At 34.1% G+C, this 19,842-nt stretch overlaps 1 protein-coding gene across 1 annotated transcript in view; it reads left to right on the top strand.

Annotated features, from left to right (window-relative positions):
* pth2ra (parathyroid hormone 2 receptor a) overlaps window positions 1-19,842 on the top strand; it is a 42,042-nt gene that overhangs the window by 8,714 nt on the left and 13,486 nt on the right. The window contains exons 3-8 of the mRNA XM_055052968.1: window positions 593-703; window positions 2,776-2,900; window positions 5,095-5,192; window positions 10,619-10,802; window positions 14,083-14,236; window positions 19,324-19,384. Coding sequence (XP_054908943.1) covers window positions 593-703; window positions 2,776-2,900; window positions 5,095-5,192; window positions 10,619-10,802; window positions 14,083-14,236; window positions 19,324-19,384 — 733 coding nt within the window. The remainder of the gene's footprint in view (window positions 1-592; window positions 704-2,775; window positions 2,901-5,094; window positions 5,193-10,618; window positions 10,803-14,082; window positions 14,237-19,323; window positions 19,385-19,842) is intronic.

The following is a 19,842-nucleotide window of genomic DNA, read 5'->3' as shown; positions in this document are numbered from 1 at the left end:
AAATGAATGTCACTTCTGGATTGGCTGTTTTGCAAAAGAAAGCCAATTGCATGTCAAGTATAATTTTTTTCTCAGTTTCTCAGCTGCACAAGCTGCATTTTCTGTAGAATATTTCAACCCTGCCAAGGTTGAAGCATTATTTTCATATTCTCTCTATTTAGCATCTATTTGTTCCCTCAGTTGTGGCCACTTTCCCAGCTTTTGTCCAACTTTCCCCACAGCAGGATGCTGCGACAATAGCGATTCACAGCGGGTTTAATGGGTCTGTGCAACATGTGTCTTTTATTGCGCTGGACACAAGCTCATCTAATCATCATTTATTTAATTTAGCATCCTGTTCATTTATCCAAAAAAATGGCTCCAATCAGAGCTGTAATTTTGTTTTTATTAAGCCTGTCAATGTGAACAAAATTTAATTGTTTTAATTATCACCTGAACTTGATTTTTAAAAATATTTTTCTAACTGGATAAAAAGAACTTAAGTCATCCAGAAAGACACTCCAGGCTGCAGCGATAAGTGGATATGGATCGATTGATGGTTTTTGACACTCATTTATGACCAGATAGATAAAAGTGTGACTTCTCGCTGCAGATGACGTGTGCCCTCCAGACTGGGACGGTCTTATTTGTTGGCCTCATGGCTCACCTGGGCAGATTATGAAGGTTCCCTGCCCAGCTTACATCTATGACTTCAATCACAAAGGTTAACAATCTTTCTCTTCTATACCAGCAATGAGTATGAATGTGAAACTCTGACTGCAATGATAAATTCAGAACCCTCTCTTTGCTGATATTCGGTAATGCAACCACTTGTAAGCCCAACACTTTGTGCTAAAGTACCTCCTGAAATCTAATAAGAAAATTTTTAAAAGACCCCCGGAGGTCTTGGATAAGATGAATGCTTTGTTCTTTTTGTTATTTAATGGGTTTATCTACAAAGCGAAAGAAAACACTTCGTGTTAAGCCTAAAAAATTGGATTCCATAAAAGTCCTTTGAAGGCACTTATGCAGCTTTTCTGACATGCTGCGTGTGACGAAACAAAGTGCTGGAATGACAAAAAAATTGACTATTTAATTGGTCAATAAGGTACTGTAAAGTAAAAAAGTATGCTCTCCCATTAAGATTGATCATTTTTTTGGTTGATTATCACACTTAAATGTTTCAGAACATTAAGATAATGACAAATAGACAAATATACCCTAGACAAACACAAAAAAGGATATTTTTAATACATTTTTCGATATAAAGAAGAAAATTGTATCCATAACAGAGATGAAAGAGTGAGAAAAATAGAAGAAACCTGTAAGGGATTAATTTTTTATAATAACACAAACAAATCTGCTATGTAATTTCGCATTAACCAACTCTGAATGTGCATCTGCATTTTAAAGGGGAGGTATTGTGTAAAATGGACTTGTTGAGCTTTATATCATCAAACGTCTTAATGTATTGCTTTAGTTCTTTGATTCATGATTAAAAAATCTTGGAATTTCCTGTGGCAGGGAGTCATGGCTTGCTACTCAGCTCCTCCAGACTAGCGGCAGCAGCAATCAGTAAACAACTGGTGAAACTGAGTCTGCTGAGCTCATCCAGACTATTTCTCAGTCAAACATTCCTTAGAATGGCTGTAAACTGCATTAAGGCAGATGGTCAGAAAGAGCAGAAGCTTCTTAAAGAGACAGAGGCCATATTGCTCTTCAGTCATATTTGATGTATATGTAGCATTTTTATATCAACTGAAGGTAACGTTGTTACTTCATTGTGGAATAAGGATGATAAAAAAAGCACAGCTGGAGTTATTGGTGCGAAGGTCTGGGATATTTGTTTATTAAAAGGTCTCCTAAAGTTCCTTTGCTGAATCATAGCAAACCTTTGTTTTTTTTTTCACCCACACAGTTGAAGTTTTGTAGCTGTGCTTGAAATAAATGTTCAGTTGCATGGACTCAGTTGTATGGCTGGCAGCTTTGAGGTTTCTCGAGGGTTTTAGAGGTGTTTATTATCTGCTTGGCATCATTTGCACCTTAGCAACATGAAAAGACTTTCTAATGATGTCTTTCATTAGAAAGATTCATTACTCCTTTTGTAATTTATATAGCTCTACCTGAGGCACTTTACACATCTGGGAAATATTTGCAGTGCATTAGCCTTGATTCTCCCAATTTTCTTCTTTACCTCCACACACTGATCCAGTTCTTCATACTGAGCATGCATGTGGTGACAATGGAGAGGAAAACCTGACGTTTAACAGGAGGAAACCTCCAGCAGAACTGGACTAAATGTGAATCACCATCTAGAGCTTTCAGTGGACAAACCACAGAAACAAAAAAGAAACAGAAGCTCTGGTGTAGAAGTACCTTTAATGTTTAAGAAAAAGCAAAGAGCAAATGGCAGCAGCAACTTCTTTAGTAGTTTCAGTTTGGTGAGAAGCACAGCTCAACAAAAATGTCCATGGGATGAAGGAGAGCATTTCTAGTTAGTCTCAACAGCTCAGCTAGTGGTTTTGCCTAAGACAGAGACGAGGTTAAACACTGACTGACAATAAACGATGGAACAAGTGGAAAAGCAGTTAAAAGCAAACAAAAATATATTTTTTATAGTTTTATGTACTTATTCATACGTGGATTTTTCAAGTCTCTGTAATTCTGTACATCAGATTTTGTTACTTTTAAAGCACTTGTCCCCAAATGCTAAATTGTTTGAATTGAAGATGTGTAGGTAATCAGTGTGTTGCAAATATTCTCTGAAATTGCACTAATTTGAGTCTACGTTTGCAGGACACGCTTACAGGAGGTGTGATGTCAACGGTTCCTGGGTCTTTGTGGAGCAATGGAACAAAACATGGACCAATTATTCAGAGTGTCTACGGTTCCTTCAGCCCCTCAGTGACGAGGAAGCAAGAGCAAGTATTAAAGTGGAATATAACAAGAATCTTTTGTTAATATTGTCACTCAGAGAGCCTTGTGATTGCTCAACCCTTCAACAAAGGCTGCACCAGTGTACAAAGTTCATATGTAAAGCATAAGTTCTCTTTTTTCCCCTTTCATTGCATGTTATAAGAAAATCAGATCTGTATAAATGCACTCTTCTCTGTGATGAAGTACCAAAGAAATAAACAAACTGTTCACAAAAGCATTGTAGCAAGGAACATTAAAATATGAAAGCTATGACCTAATCAAAAACTGATGAGGCAAAAGGAATAATCACAACGACAGTCAGCTCATTCACTCCAGTAAACAGGCATCATAGCTTGTTTATTCATCAAATCTTGATGATCTGTGATGAACTATGATGAGGCTTTCTGGGAAATCTGAATTGCACCTTGGATGGATATTTTGGTCAGCGACGCTGCTTGAAATGCAGTAAATAACACTCTACCATTATCATGCACTTTATGAAACTTAGATTGCAAATAAACAGTTGTCTATATGTGTGAAATTCAATGTATTTATACAGAAATAAGGATACATTTTATATGCTATCTTACTTTCTTTCTATTATAAAGAAAAATAATTTATCTGATACGAGAACATTATATTGTTTCCAGCAGTAGCTCAGGTGAAAAGTATCATCGTTAAATTAAATGGCGTCAAAGATATGGCTTCTGTGAAGAGTAAAAAACTGAGTGCATCAAGTTAAAAGTTGGAAAATAACAGATATTAATGGAAAACAGGAGTAAGAAGAAGAATGTAGCTGATTTTTCATTTGTAATGACTCAAAAATGAATTTAGGTTTCTGAGTTTCAGCTCAACATTGTCAGTAATTTTTATTTTTTATTTTACAAATTTTATTTTTATTAGGTAGAAAACTCTTAACCTTCATTTATTTAATTGAAAAGCAAGTTATTTCGGTGTTTGAACTGAATTTCCATACATTTTTGATGTACTATACAGAAAAAAATACATTTATAGTTATTTATTTTATTATGATATAAACAAATAAAATAAAGGCATTAAGATTAGCTGAATAGACCCAGAAACAAAATTAAATGTTCAGTGCAAGCAGAGAGTGTTATGTGTCGATGCGCTTCATAAATGAGAAAGATAGAAAATAAAAAGCATGACACAATAATGAGAAAAAATAAATATAATGAAAGAATTAGAGTTTTATTTTGTGTTTTTGATTCTATCTGAATATGAAAATATTTTCTGGTCTTTGCTCATCAACGGAAAGGTTTTAACTGATAGAAGAGGTGCAGAAGAATTACATTAGGATGAATAGAGAAGTTTGCTGAATTTATGGTGTCTTCCTTATGACTGTAACTTTTCTGTTTTTATTATGTAAAGCACCTTGGACAGCCTTACTGCTCAAATATGCCATACAAAGAAACATTGATTTGATTTAGATTTTTGCTAAAAAGACGTAACCGACATCTTTCTTTCCTGTAACGATTAAATTGAACAAAGAACAAAATACCAACTGCGTTCAAAATAATAAATAAAAGGTTCTACATTCTTTGTGGCCAGGGAAGCTTTTATGTAGGTGTTTTGCTTTGTGACTCAGTGAGAAATTTTAAGGCTTTGTGCCTTAAATGTCATCATCAGATGGTGTAACTGAGCGTCCGCGGCACTCTCATCCATTTGGTTTTAACGCCCGACTTCACTGCTGATTTGGTGCTTGAACTTTACATCACATTTTTTTTCTCCACTCATGAACGCTCAGTTTCACTGCTTCTCTTAAACTGAAACAGTGCCACTTTAATTTTGACTGTCATTTATTTATTTCCGGAAAATATAGACTCCCTGGATAAAATGAACAACAAATAAAGCAGACATTCTTTTGGAAGATCATGTTTTCCACCTTTTCTATATTCAGTAAGCTGCACCAGCAACCAACGGTGTATGGAGAATATGATCTGCTATAAATAAACATCTTTACGGAGAGAGATGGAGCCTCCTTTTGACTTTATCGCCAACATCTTTCAGCCTATTGGTTGGAAAAAGAAAAGGTTATTTCAGTTTTCAGACTATTTTTAGGCTTTTTTTTATTTTGCTGTGCTCATGTAAAACTTGTTTAGGACTGTCTAGACATGCTTGTGTGTTTTCTATAGCAGTGAACTAAACAACATGTTTTTCTTTCTTCCTGCATGTTCACAGCAAGACTTCTTTGAGCGGCTGTATGTCATGTACACCACCGGCTACGCCGTGTCCTTCAGCTCTCTGCTAGTGGCCATCATGATCATTGGATACTTCCGGTAAGAAGATACTTCTTGTATTCTTATAAAGTGGTTAATGACTGGTTAAAATGATCTCAAACTGATTTGTTGCACAATATATAGAACTACAAATACTTGTCAAAAAGTGGCAGTTTGAGGTCCTTCGAAACAATTGCATCATTTAATCCTCGACAGCCCTTCAGAAGTTATCCAACAGTTTTGAAAGGTTTGTTGACAATGTTGGCAGAAAAAACAGAGGTGTTTTTGCTCACAAGTCTCATGTGTCGAAAACCGAAGATGGAAATAAAAGCAGGTGAAAAAAAATAATAAACCGGTTGGCATTTTAAACATTTGGGGATTCAAAACTGACAGTTTTTGTGTTTTCATTGTATGAGTCACTTACTTTCAGCACAAAATATGGACTGTAGTTTGGGGAAGTCCTCTTCTAAAATGTAAAAGGCAAGCAAAGGGAAGCATTTCAGAAATGCTACAGAGGTGGCAAGGGGTGGTTTAATAGTTAATATTATGCCTCTATTCAGTTATTCTGCACACATTTTTCACAATGTAAACATTCACCTAAGCGCTCAATATGAAAATCCACAGCGTCTTCAAAAGCACCCAGGGAACAGCACAAATCAAGGAGCTCTCCAAACAAACTCAAGGACAAAACTGTAAAGAACTGCAGCTTTACGTTTGCTTGTAAACATGAAGAAAATTAGAAAAGCTGTCAGGACTCCATTAACTCTGTCTTTTGGGAAATGGAAGAAAGTCCAACAAAACACCACAAATAAATAGAGAAAACAAAAATATAATCTCACTTAAAATGAAATGCTGGAAGAAACAAGTCATTCTTACACTTCACCAAAATAAATAAATAAATAAAAATCTGAATGGCCACACTAGATCATTTAGTTTGTTGGTCAATCAGAACAAGACATTTTCCAACAAGTTTAGAGAAAGAGCCGTCATTTCAGTGACGAAGCAGGAAAACTGTGAGATCTCACTGGATGTTTGTAGGAGCTTCAAATGTCAAAACCCAATGGATTATTGAACAGATGAGTGATATTTGTTTTCTGTTACATCACTTCCAAAAGTAGTGGTTACACTCAACGCTGTGTTGATCTTCACATTGCTGCTGCTGTGCATTGTGGGATACGTAGTGTGGTTGTCATCCACAATACATAACCAACTGGCAGGCAAGTAATGATGGATATGTGATATTTTCCAGTGTAGATTTCCTGGCAAAAAAAAACATGCTGGCAAAATAAGAATTAAATCTAAATCTGTCATGTGTGTGAATAATTTAACTTACATCACCAACCCAGACAACATTTATTAAAACTCTGTAATTAATACCTTATAGATTCCTGTACCATGTGAAGATAATCTACTTTCATTTGTTTAATGTTGTGACATTGTTTTAAGAAGTTTTCTCTTTTAGACTATTGAATTTCCAAATCAATATTTCCAGATTTAAAAAACAATCATAGTACTCTCGAAATGTTTGTATGTTTCACATAAAGGTTTCACACTGAACCTTTATTCATTTTTCAAATTTTAACAAAAAATATTATGAGTGCTTTACTTTACAAGCCTTGGACATAAACTAGAACCAAGGAACCACTTTTGAATCAAAATATTTCAATGTAAAAATGCTCGTGCCAGAAATAAGACAAAATTGACGCTTTTTAATTCTTCACATTGAGTCACATTTGTTTGCTGGAGTTCAAGAAAATATGAGCTTGAAAATATTGTCACTAAATGTGTCTTAACACCACAGAGTCTTGTTTATTGACTTATTCTTATTAACATTCTGATGTGAAAAATCCTTGAAAAACTTCTACATAACCTTTTGATTTACTGTCAAGCATTTTATTGTCATTCACACAAACATTCATACGATCATTCGAATAATTTCCTCTTGAAAACTAATCATAAAACAACCTTCACCTTACGAGGTATGGAAAAGGCCTTCTGAATCTTTTCACATTTTACGAGTCTATAACTGCAAACTGGAACATGCATTTTATTGGGTTTCTTTGTGACTGACCAACACACAATTGTTCATAATTGTGGAAAATAGAGAAAAAATATCCTTCAAAATTGTATATTTTAAATACAAATCAGTACAGACACTAGACGTCACACACCTGATTAGTAAATTGATTCTGCCTGTTAGTAGTTTAAATTCAGCTCTTCTCCAAAGTTTGATATATATATATTTTTAAGGCAACATAAAAACCAAAAACAGAGGAGATGGGTGAGGGAAGAAAGTTATGGAGAGTTTAGAGCAGAGTTAGGTTTAGAAATAATATCCCAAGCGGTACATTTTTCAGTTCCTCTTCCTTATTGGAACAGTGTGACACAGCAGCAAAAATAAATGTTTATCCACCTAAACCGACAGGCCAGATAAGCACAGCCAACAGAAAAGCAGAAAGAGACTTTTGGTAACTCTGTCGTCAATATAACCATTAGTGTGCCAAAAAAATCTATCCTTTAATTTAGGGTAATGATCAACACTACAAAAAAATTTAAGTGCTAACATAGTACTTGATACTGTTCTAGTATAAAGTGCAGATTTTTCCACTTATAACAAGACATTTTTCATGTTTAAAGTAAAAAATCTGTCAGCTGAGCTTCTATTTTTTTATTCATAAGAATTATTCACTTATAACAAGCTTATTTGTCTTGATAAAATGTTACTTTTAAGTTATTTTGTCATAAATATCTTGCAAATATCTTAATTTAATAAGATATTTGCACTAGAAACTAGACAAAAAATCCTTGAGATTATTTTGCAGTGAACTTGTGAATTCTCATTTATGTTTCTCAACAAAATGTAATTCATTAGAAAAGCTTTTTCAGATACGTTTAAATGCTTTTTCAAGTTTATTATGAAAGCTTATCTTATCTTGGTAGATAAGATTTATCTATAAAAACTTGGACCTTTCTAAAAAATCTTTCAAGTTCTTGATGTGTCTATTAAAACAGAAACAACTAATATCAGAACATTTAAATTCACAAACAATATGAAATAAAGCACAAGAGATTTTAAACTATTATTAATATGATTTTTTTTTCATGGTGAAACATTCAAAGGTTTTTTTTTCCTTTTTAGAATAGGTGATATTTATTCTTACAATAAACTCTCCTGATGTGAATGGCAGCATCTTTGCAGCTGGTCTTTGGGTTTGTATCTGAAACTTCAGTCAAAAACATGCACACCTCAAAACAGGAATAAAGGAAGGTGATCAGACGAGCATCTCTGATAAAGACCACTGAGCATAAATTGTGCATGAGTTGCTGAAGCCTTTCCAAAAGGCCGTTAGTCGGCCTTTTGACAGCGGTTGACTCAACAAAGCAACGTGTAAATCTTTGATCTTTACAAACCTTTTACAGTATTTATTGCTGTTTGCCAGTTTCCTATTTCAGTGTGAATAGTCCCTCATCGCCAATGCAAAGCTTTACTACAATTGCAACACAGTATCCTATGCAAACTTTAAGTACTCGACAGTATAGTGTTTATCGTAATTTCAAAAATATCTATAGTGGCAGTATCTCTGCCACCATAGAAAACTCTTGGTGTGAGTATCAGAGAAGGAAGATCCTATTTTACTGGCAGAGCATGAATGCATGGAGCACACATTTTACATCCAACTGGGCCTTATTCACAGCTGGCAGATGTACTGGGATTTTCATGCACAAATACTTCTCATGTTTACTGGAAATGGCCAGAAAATGAAAAAAAATACAGTGGGCTGTGAAAATGATAGTGGTAGTGTAATTGAATGGCAGGTGCTGTTGTGGCATTTTTGGGATCCTTTTGCATAATCCAGATACTTCCAACAGGATAATTTACCGTCAGAGTACTTTCTAAAACATGGCAGTGAGTTTTCTGTACTGAAGTGGTTTTTATGGTTACCAAATCTCATCTGGTCACACATCCTTATAATCTGAAAACATCTTAGATTTATGTATCTAAACATAAGACCTTAAAAAGTTTTACATTTATTAAAAAATAATAATGAACTTGCTAGCTGTTTATTTATTCTTGTCTATTCTCATATTTTCCAACTATTTTAAGTTTTTGCATTGACTCAAAACTTTGAGTCATCTTCACTGCGTTCTGTGACTCAAGGTGTTTGCGGTAGCTGTAGCTGCTAATGTATCCCTGCTAGCTAGTTACTAGCAAGAGTAAAGCTAGCTCATTCTTTTTTTACATCCATCTTGGCTATGTGAAAGTTTATTGCCAGTTGGCTGGACTATGTCCATATTTGCCATTGGCTCACTTTTGTTGCAAACCCATACAATTTATTTATTTGGTCTTAAATTCCATTTATGGTTGTCTTAGAAAGTTCTTAAAAAGTTGTACATTTGAGTTGGTGAAATATGCAGAAACCCAGGATCTGTGCCAGGAAGAATTAAGGCAGATGTGCTTAATAAAGTGGTTGATGAGTTTTCCAATGGCTAATTAGTAGTCATCATTCATAATTCAGACTATGATAGATTGGAAAAAAATGCAATCCAATTCTCTTTCTATAGAATAAGCGGATCAGTTTGTTGCCGTTATTTCAGACAGAAAAAGAATGTTTCCAATTAATCTTTAAAAGCTCAAAATTCAAATGGCAGCCATGTCTATGAAGGGTTTATGTGAGCCTCTTATTGCAGCTGTATACTGTTGTATAGTAATTAGCCCATCACTGCTAATTAAGGACTGCAATCAGGCTTTAGTCAGTTTTTCATGTGAAAGCCTTCATAGTAAACATTGTCATCTTCAGCCCTGAAAATGATGAGTGGGCCACTCATTGAATTGGAGTTGGCTCTGCTCTTTCATGCTAATTGAGAGCAGCATCAGCAATGCAGGAGCTGGTTAAGACGATAAACCTGTCAGTGCCTGATACTTCACTTCTGCAGTCACTGAGAGCAACAAAGCAGGCTGTAAATCTCGAGTGTGTGGAGTTTCTCTGTTGGCTCCTATTGTATAAATTCTGCAAGAGCAACAACGTGTCAAAGCTGAGTCTCATATGTGCAATAAGTTGGCTCATGGTGTCCCTGACAATTTCTTTCTCCCTAGTTTATCTTGCAATTTTTTGCATAAAAAAACTGAGTTACATCCTTGTGCTCTCATCAAGGTGGTGTTAGATTACTGGAACACTTTTTACTGTATGAATTGAGCTGGTCCGATGCTCAGCAACCACTTGTGTTGAAGCCGAGGTGGACCTTATGTGAGACCGTATTTGACAAAAGAAACTGCATATATTCATTTTTTTAAACATATTTGATAAATTTCATGGCTTTTAGTTGGAGTTCTTGGTAATACAACTGTATAAAAAGCCAGATAAAGCATTTGCATTACTTTTGTATCATATTCCTGTTCTTTAAGCCCTCCCTGCTTATAATGGAGGGCTGAAATTAGTTATTTGTTTTTCCATAATAATTAATCATAACTTCTCTGATCCTGGCAGGCGCCTTCACTGCACCAGAAACTACATCCACATGCACTTGTTTGTTTCCTTCATGTTGCGGGCTGTCAGCATTTTTGTGAAGGACAAAGTTGTCTATTCGAGTGCCGGATTGCAAGACTTTGACTCAGCCCTGCTGGATAACCTGAAAACAGTGAGCATTTCATCACTCGACAAGTCCCAGTATGTAAGTATCAAGTCATCTTCTTGAACATTTTCTTGTAAAATGCCTGCTTGTCATTTTATCTTAATTAAAAGGAAATTGATGCCAGATAGAGTACATAACAGTGTTTTAAAATTGCTAAAATATTCATGTCCTCGTCATGGCTCTCTAGTAATGAGAGACCGGGTTAAAGTTTGCATAAAAAAACTGAGTTACATCCTTGTGCTATTGCTCCTGTCAAGATAGTGTTGGATTACTGTATCTGTATTTTGTGCAGCGGCAGAAAAAACAGATTCTAAACTTGACCTCATTTAAAAAAGAAAAAGCAGATTTGGCAGTTGTGGCAAAGAAAGTAAGAGCGCTCCAGCTGCACACTCTGGTCTATAACTACAGTTGTCAAGCTTCTCTTAGCATGTCTGTCAAATTGCTAATTAGACCTTGTTAAACTCAAACTACTTTATCAGGAACAAGACATCAGAAAGTATGATATTCTGTGCTAATCACATTTGCACGAATATGTATGTTAACATAATGTATCTAATTTTTTTTTTTCAGTTCAGATGTGTAGATTTCTCTAATATTGTCTGAATTTCTGTTTAAAATGTAGAAATGTTTTGGGTTTCCTTTCACAAGCTTATTAAATTCAGAATCATGAAGCATATATATATATATAGATATATATATCTATATATCTATATCTATATATATATATATATATATATATATATATATATATATATATATATATATATATATATATATATATATATATATATATATATATATATATATATATATATATATATATATATATATATAAACTTTAGAGGAAATAAAAAAAGGAGAAAGAAACATCCATGCTGTTTTGCAAAACCTTAAAGATTTGGCAACATGTGGAGACAAAGATAATAAATATAATGGCATATATTCTGCATACTAATGGAAGATAAAGTGTTCCTTTGTTCAGTCTGGCTGCAGGAAAATATCACGCAGTTAAAGTGAACACAAACTCAGATTCCAGTATGGTTGCATCGTTTCTGTTAACATATTAAAAGCAACGGGCAATGGAGCGAAAAATACATAGCAGAATGAAAGAAATGTTTGCAAAATTGGTCCCACCAAACATTTGTTCATCTATCTAATGTTGTTTTTCCACCTTTTCAAATGTTTAATCATTTACAATCTGCAGTAAGTTTAATTTGACCAAAGCTAAGTGTTATTATTGATATCATCTGGTAAACTGCAATTTATATGCAATCACTTGTGAATGCAAAAAAAAATTACATTTTGATTTTATTCAAAAAGAAGATAAATGGATAATTCTCACTTTTTTAATGGCCCACAAATATGACGACAGGGTAGTTGTAAGTCAGAGCAAGAAAGTAATATTTTAATCTGAAAAACATGTAAAAAGTATTGATTTACGTTATGCAATTTGTCAGCCCTACAATGAAAAATGAGTTGAGAAAAATGAGTAGTTGTTTACCATTTTTCATTGTTGCAAATTTTTTCTCCAATGTCAACCCATACATAAATGGAATAAATCAATATCTTCAATGACAAATGGCGACATCCAACCATAGTGGCTTTACAGAACGATCTGACTTTGGCATTTCTGAGTTTGTAGAAGCAGAATAAAAGAACACTTTGCCTTTAAAAACCTTTTCCTCCATTGTTTGCTATTGAAGTTGAAATTTGTATTTCATATGGAGTAAAATTCAGTTGGTGATTCAGAAAATCTCTTCATCTTTATTAGATAAAGTTGACAAGAACCTATTTAAAAAAACTGTGCACATTCAGCATTCTTCACAGCAAAAGTAAATAAAAAGCAAACAAAATGCAGCCTGGGGTTTCTTTATTTGAATTTCTGATCTGCGCTGATTAAAAAAAAACAAACGGTTTAACCCAGACAGCTCAGATTATTTACTGAACTTTGAATGTAACTGTGTCATTATTGATTTAGAGCAACCTATGCCTGAAGGTATGCTGCACTTCCATTATAAGACATGTTAGAAAAATAAAGATGCACACTAAGATGATGTATCTGCATCTCATATATTTACATGGACAGTCAATATTTGTAACCATCTGGCTTCAACTGTTATACATTATAGATAAGTTGATGAGATATGTCATCTGGGGAAGCTCAGAGTGCAAACAGTGTTCAATAAAATTAATTAATTGAAGGGGGTTTGTCATCTGATCTTGATGCCTAATGGACTTTTCTTTTTGGAGGATATCGAAGCATGAATGGATGGATGGATGGATGGATGGATGGATGGATGGATGGATATTACTTTGTCATTGCCTGTCATGTAACTATAAAACTATAATTGTATCTACAAAGCTCTAAACTTGATTTTTACCAAACAAACTTGCGACATCAGGGTTTATGTAGAAGAAAACACTCCATACTTGTTGCTGATGTTTATTGGTTACAAAACCCTTGCAAAATAATTACAACAAATATTTTATTTCGTCTTCAATTAAAGCACTGGTTACTCAAAAGTTTTGTAGACACACAGAGTTTAAAGTACTCAATAGTAGTAATACAATTGGATTGTAGAAAAATTGAAAGCTCAAGATACACTTAAACACTCCTGATTTACAGACTTAAAGGAACAGTATTATGTAAATTTGACATTTTGAGCTTAGCATCATTTATAATGTTATAATATTTTTCCCTCATCAGAAACATACATGGAGTGTTGCATTGATTCTTTCACGCATGCTTGAGAAATCCGTTAATCTCCAGTGTCGACCATTCAATTGTGAAAAACAAATGGATGGACCTTAAAGGTGCAGCTCCACCTTGTAGCTGGAGTTCAGTGTTAAGGTGTTAAATTACAAAGTTTGTTTTAAGCCACATTTGATATATATATATATATATATATATATATATATATATATATATATATATATAGCATTTTTTAAAAACTAAAATTAACAGTCTCTTGATTATGGAAGCACTACGTGGTGAGAAAATACATTTGTTGCCTCAAATGTTCCATCCATCATTAATTTAATAGCTTCCTTTTGTTTCCCTTTTATATTCCAGCTTGAATCTGTGATCTCACTTTGTTCACTTGTGTACATTTTGTCATTCATATGCAAATTTATACAGCAACGCTTTCCCACTTTGCAATCAGATGGTTTGCTCTCTGGGGCTCACCTGTGGTGCCGGAGCTTTTTGTGTGCAGCAATGCGGTCAACTGATGAATGTGTCAACACAAAGGCAAAACAAATAAGCTGCATGATAATGAACACAAATCATATGTGACAAGTCTGCATGCTCTGTCGCCAGATCGGCTGCAAGGTGACGGTGCTGCTCTTCATCTACTTCCTTGCCACCAACTACTTCTGGATTCTGGTGGAAGGCCTCTACCTGCACAGCCTCATCTTCATGGCGTTTCGCTCAGACTCCAAATACCTGTGGGGATTCATATTCATTGGATGGGGTGAGGAGCAAACCCGCAATTTCTTACACCACTTTTACCACAAAACCATTTATTTTTTCCTCTGCTGGCACCTCAGCCTCTTGCAAATTATATTTCTTATAGTACAGATTGAATTTGATTAAAATTTAAAAGACATGAATTAAATGCTTTATGTAGAAATTTTAGAAATGCATCTTTTTTTTTGTTAAGATATTTTTAGGTCTTCTTCATGAAACAGAGCAGCTTAAAGTAGTTCAAGTTGTGTCTTAATGAGATAAAATGACTCTTATCGAAGATATGAGAAGAGAAGGCACATTTTAGATCATAATCAAAGCAGAGGAAGGCTCTGATGGTACATTTGTGCCAGGGGACCCGAACAGCCTGCTAATATCTTATAGAGCTTTCTGCTCTGACATTATCTAAGCTGCTGGATTTCTCTATAATTGAATGGAAAAAGTTCAGTAAAGAAAAAGAGAATTGGGAAACTGAATTAGGCTTTAACATGGCCTGTCTCATCCGATGTCTTTTAATTCTGGAAATAAGCAAGAGGCGTGCATTAAGATAGACAGTTTTTATATTAAATCGTTTCCTTTTCATGTTTTGTTTGTTGTCAGTTCAAATTGGTTTTGGTGCACACTGACTGACTGCATCCCATTTGCAGAATCAACATTGTCAAATGTTTTGATCTATTCAAGTTATTTGAAAGTAATTTCTAACTCAAAATAATATTTAATAGCTTCCAAAAATGATGTGTGGACCAGTGAAATATTTGCACATTTTATTCTTGCAGTAGTTTAATGTTTTATTTCATCTGCTCTCAGCTTTGTTTCTTTATGATCATAGATTTCTCAATTTATTTATTTATTGTTTTTTGTGGGACATTATTATGGTTTGTGTTAATCAGTCCTATTCTCTTTTTTTCTGTTAGCTTCAACTTGTATTATATGAGTACTACATATTAAACTTGCATTATATACTACATATTAATCATGACTAAGAAAACAGCAGAAGAAAAATGTTACCTACCTCTCTGATGCTTGGTACTATTTAGATTTTAATTTGTTAAAGCTTTAGAAATGAGTCATAAGAAGGCTGATACCGAGGACTTACATGTAGTCGTAAATGTATGTCGTCAAAATAAAACTTTGACAATAAAGATCACAAATCCACAGCAAGTTACAATATTATCAAAGAGAATAGATAAAAAAAAAAAAATATGAGTAGCTGTATGGGAACTTTGTAATAAACAGGATGATCTGGAAAACATACATAAAGCTTTTCCTCTTGCTTTAAAAAAGTAGCGCTTTGCTTTAAACATTGTAGAATTTAAAAAGTGTGGCCAAAGAACACTACAGCAGCCAAAATAGCCTCTTTTTACAACCAGTTGTAAAAGTTGTAAAGGTTTAACAACCTTTATATTTAAAGGTTGTTAGATATTTAGATTATGAGGGAAACAACTGAATTGATCGGGACTCTGATCCTATCCAATTGGTGTCCAGAGAACGGCGACATCACAATCTGATAATGGCCCAGAGTAAAACATTGCAATCAAGTATTTCCTTTGAGAATATGATGGAGTTTATGTTTTGAAAGCGAGATCCAAAAATAGATAAAACATAACATTTTTCAATTAGCTGAAAATCCTGTGAACGTTAATTTTATATTCTGTTTGGAATGAGTTATTGAAAACCAGCTGAAAATCAGAAAACCAGCTGACCAATCGTAGCAGGAGCTCTGCAAAATAATATTTTTTTAAATTTTGTTTTGAGTTGTTTTTAGAAGCAGACCAAAATGGAAGCATGAAAATAAACAAAATTTTTATTTGACATATTAGATCCCTTTGAATTATTTTGAATTATTTTGAATTATTTTTATATCAGATTCTTTTCTTTAAAGCATGCCATCAGGTAAGAATATATTTTCAACTAATACGACTGATACAAATCACATATGATTTACAACACCTCAATTTAATAAATGCACCATTTAGCCTTACTTTTCTATGCATATTTGGACATATCTTGGATTTTGTCTTCTAGAGTTTTGCTCTGAGTTAATTAGAGTTATCTTTGCTTCTAGTCTGCCTGTTTCTTGGACATTTTCCAGTTTTGTTAAGTAAAACTTATTAATTTCATCATCCATCTTCCTCAAGAGCTGTACCTGCCTTTCTCAACAGCACCACTTCAGATTACACTTTCTAAAAACATCGCTGCATGACACCAATAGTCTTACAACATCCCACTTTCCCAGAAGTGCCTTTGAATTGTTTTTTATTCTCATATGCATGTGCCTCACTTATAGGCTAGAATAAATTTCTTGAAAGAAAATGACACTTCAAGCTGTTTTCTCAGTGGAAGCCTATGGCAAAGACATTGTGTGTGTGTGGGTGTGTGTGTGTGTGTGTGGGTGTGTGTGTGTGTGTGTTTTTTCCCAGCACATAACTTGAACAGTTTTGCTGACATGATGAAAGGAGCTCCAGGCGAAGTATATTCTCACTGGGGAAGATATTTTATTTGGAAAATGTGTGAAAGATTTCTCTACCAGCATAAACATTTACTCTAAAAGTCAACAGTGGTTCTTTACTTTCATGTGCTTTTGGACCTCAATAGTTTCTACATGCAAAAGAAAATTAAAAAACCCCTACATATGTCTGTTGGATAGTCAGTGACACTTAAAGAAACAGTTCGATAAGATTATAATTGTCTCTCCATTTGCTTCTGTTCTCAGTGCTAGCAAACTCCTCTGACCTAATTTCTCTTGCTGTAGCGATAAATAAAATAAAGCATTTAATTCAGATGTTTGTAGCTAAAAATTGAATAGATGCCGATTCGTATGAAGATGATTTGCTTCAGAGAATCTTATCACATCTGCTGTTTGTACTTTTTATTACACAGCAAAAGTTGTTTATGCTGAAGAAAAAAACTTCATAGATGACACTGTGAGTGAATAGATATGTTACATTTTGCTTTATAGCCTTAATTTCATGGTAACTAATGACAGACTTATTTTTGTTGTTAGAATAACTGAAATAATTTCTGGAACAATTGCATCTATGCTCTAAATCCTGAATTCAGTTTAGCGTGATTTATCTCCTAATTTGAAGTTCATCCAAAAATCAACGATGCTAAGAGTGATTTAAATGTATTATTAAATCTACATGAGCAGTCTGATAATATTGCTATGGTAATATTATAGTAAAGCAGCAAATCTACGTAGTTTTTAACGTCGACTTTTGTATCATCTTATTTCACATTTGTTGTTTTTGATAATAATTTTGTGACGGTTTCCTCGTGTGTAAAGCTGATAACACTTTCCAGCTTTATCTCATCATCCACCCAATTAGATACAATTTTTTTTCCCGACATTTTCAAAAGGAAAATATAATAAATGGTTCGATTTCAAAGTCCGAAAGAAGAGCTGCAGAAATTACAGTTATCTGGTCAGATTCAGATTTTCTAAAACTCAGTCCTGCTAATTCTGACTCATCTCCAGGATCTGTAATCAGCAGCTCGGAGGAGCGGGGATCTGACAATAGACCTCATTACTTTACTCTGAATTGTAGTGGAGAAAGACATTGAACCATCATACTTATTGATTCATCTCATGTGATTGTGTGCATGAATGTGAATATGCGTTATTGATGAATGCCTTGGTGTTTTAAATCACCAGCAAGAGAGTGAAAATAGTTGCAGCACTGATTTTACCTGATTTTACATATCTTATTTTTAAAAGATAATATAATTTAATAAGACCAGGTGAAGCTCATCTGTTCTAAAAATGAAAATAATAAAATTTAATCCTCAGGTTAACCCTCTCCAGGCAGGGGTTGCAGATTTGCAACAACTTAAACAGTCTTTTCAAGTAATTTGAGCCTGAGAGGGTTAAGAGGAAATAAGAGAGACTTGAACACACTATTATTTTTTAAAATTCTCGGGGCATTAACTGGTTAAGAGTTCATTCACAGTCTCCATCTCTGATCTGGAAACCTTGGACTCACGGAGTGAGAGACACATGTAAATAGTGAATCAGGTTTGCAACACAAAAAAATCTTGAACTAAGAATGAAATTATTCATCCAGCTGTGACCTTGTTTGTGAATGTTTTGATTTTGGTTCAGGGTTTAGCCACTAAATACTGATAAAATCACTGATAAAATCCCAAAGTGCTTCACAAGGAGAGTATAAACTTAAACTTAAATTAGACATTTTAAAAAGACAAAGTATATCAAATGATGGAATTAATTATAAACAATTGCATGAATATTGAAAACTATCCTAAAAAGATAGATTGTTTAAGGTCCAAGATAATATAACCATGAATAAGAAGCTCATTACATGGTTAAAGTTCAGCCTCCCTCCAAATTTTTATATCTGATCCTTGGAACTATGAACAAATTTGGCTTAATTATGTCAATGTTTGAGTTGAAGTATTTGGCTTTAATAATTTGCTTATCTAGGACAGAGCTTGAATCAATGAGCTTGAAAACTGAAGTCAGTATTATAAAATCTGCCCTAAAATGAACTTGTAACCAGATATTTCCATCTGTGTGGACCATGAGAAGAAACTGTTGGTGAAATAAACAAGAAATCTTAGTTATATAAAAAAGTATGGTTCAAATCTTAAAGAAATGGTGCGTTTGTAAATTTAGTCGGGAAGTCATGCCTGTTTAATCTCCTCCACTATAGCAGCACTGAGTTGTTTATTTTTCAGCAAAGAAGTGACTACACCTGGTAACTTTATAAAACATACAACTATGAAGCATGGGAATGTCTTTACAGAAACAATGTACATGAAATCCTGCAGCCTCCATGCACTTTGATGGATAGTAAAAGTGTGGAAACTGCTGTTTCTGCTGAACTGTGACATGCATCAGAGCTGCTGGATAGGAAGTACGTTTGTCACGTTGTCTGAGTGTGTAGTAATTATATGTCAGCATACCGTCATTATGTGAGATTATATATACACTCTTACTGTCTCCACAGTACTCTTAGTACACTTAGTATCTGTTTTCTTGTGACATGAAGGAAATCCAGCGTGAAACCTGAGCTGCGAGTTGCATCAAGTAAAAAAAATAAATCCACTGAGTCACATCTTGTTTTCCACTTTCAGGTGTCCCTGCTGTGTTTGTCGCAATCTGGGCGATCGTCAGGGCAACGCTGGCAGATGCAAGGTACACAAATTGCATGAGTATTAATTTAGCATATTTTTGTTTTTGTAAAAATGAAAAGATTGAACAATTAATTGTAATCAATGGAACAAGACAACCCATTTATTAGCAACTATAAGAGACAAAAGGCGTCGGCACAATTACAGTCTAATTCATGTGACATTTGAGTCACCCGTGAAATCCAATTATACTCGCTTAATTTAATATGCAACACAGTTATGAACAAAAGTAGACACACAATGCAACAGGTGGAGGCACTGGAAATAATTGCTGTGGAAAGATAAAGTTAAATTCTAGTACTTCTCCCAGCGCCTGTTTTGAGCTACAGGTGATGAAAAGCACATCCTTCCTACTGTTGTTTACAGGAAATAAATTATTCTGCTTCTCAAAGACTGTTCCTTTTCTGTTTATTGAAATGAATAAAAATAAATAAATAAATCAAGAATATGAGAGAAATTTCT

This window comes from Poeciliopsis prolifica, unplaced genomic scaffold (genome assembly GCF_027474105.1).
Source record: "Poeciliopsis prolifica strain line A6 unplaced genomic scaffold, Auburn_PproV2 SCAFFOLD036, whole genome shotgun sequence".
NCBI lineage: Eukaryota > Metazoa > Chordata > Actinopteri > Cyprinodontiformes > Poeciliidae > Poeciliopsis > Poeciliopsis prolifica.
Note: the sequence above shows the minus strand (reverse complement) of the source record. Positions and strands in the feature narration are given on the sequence as shown.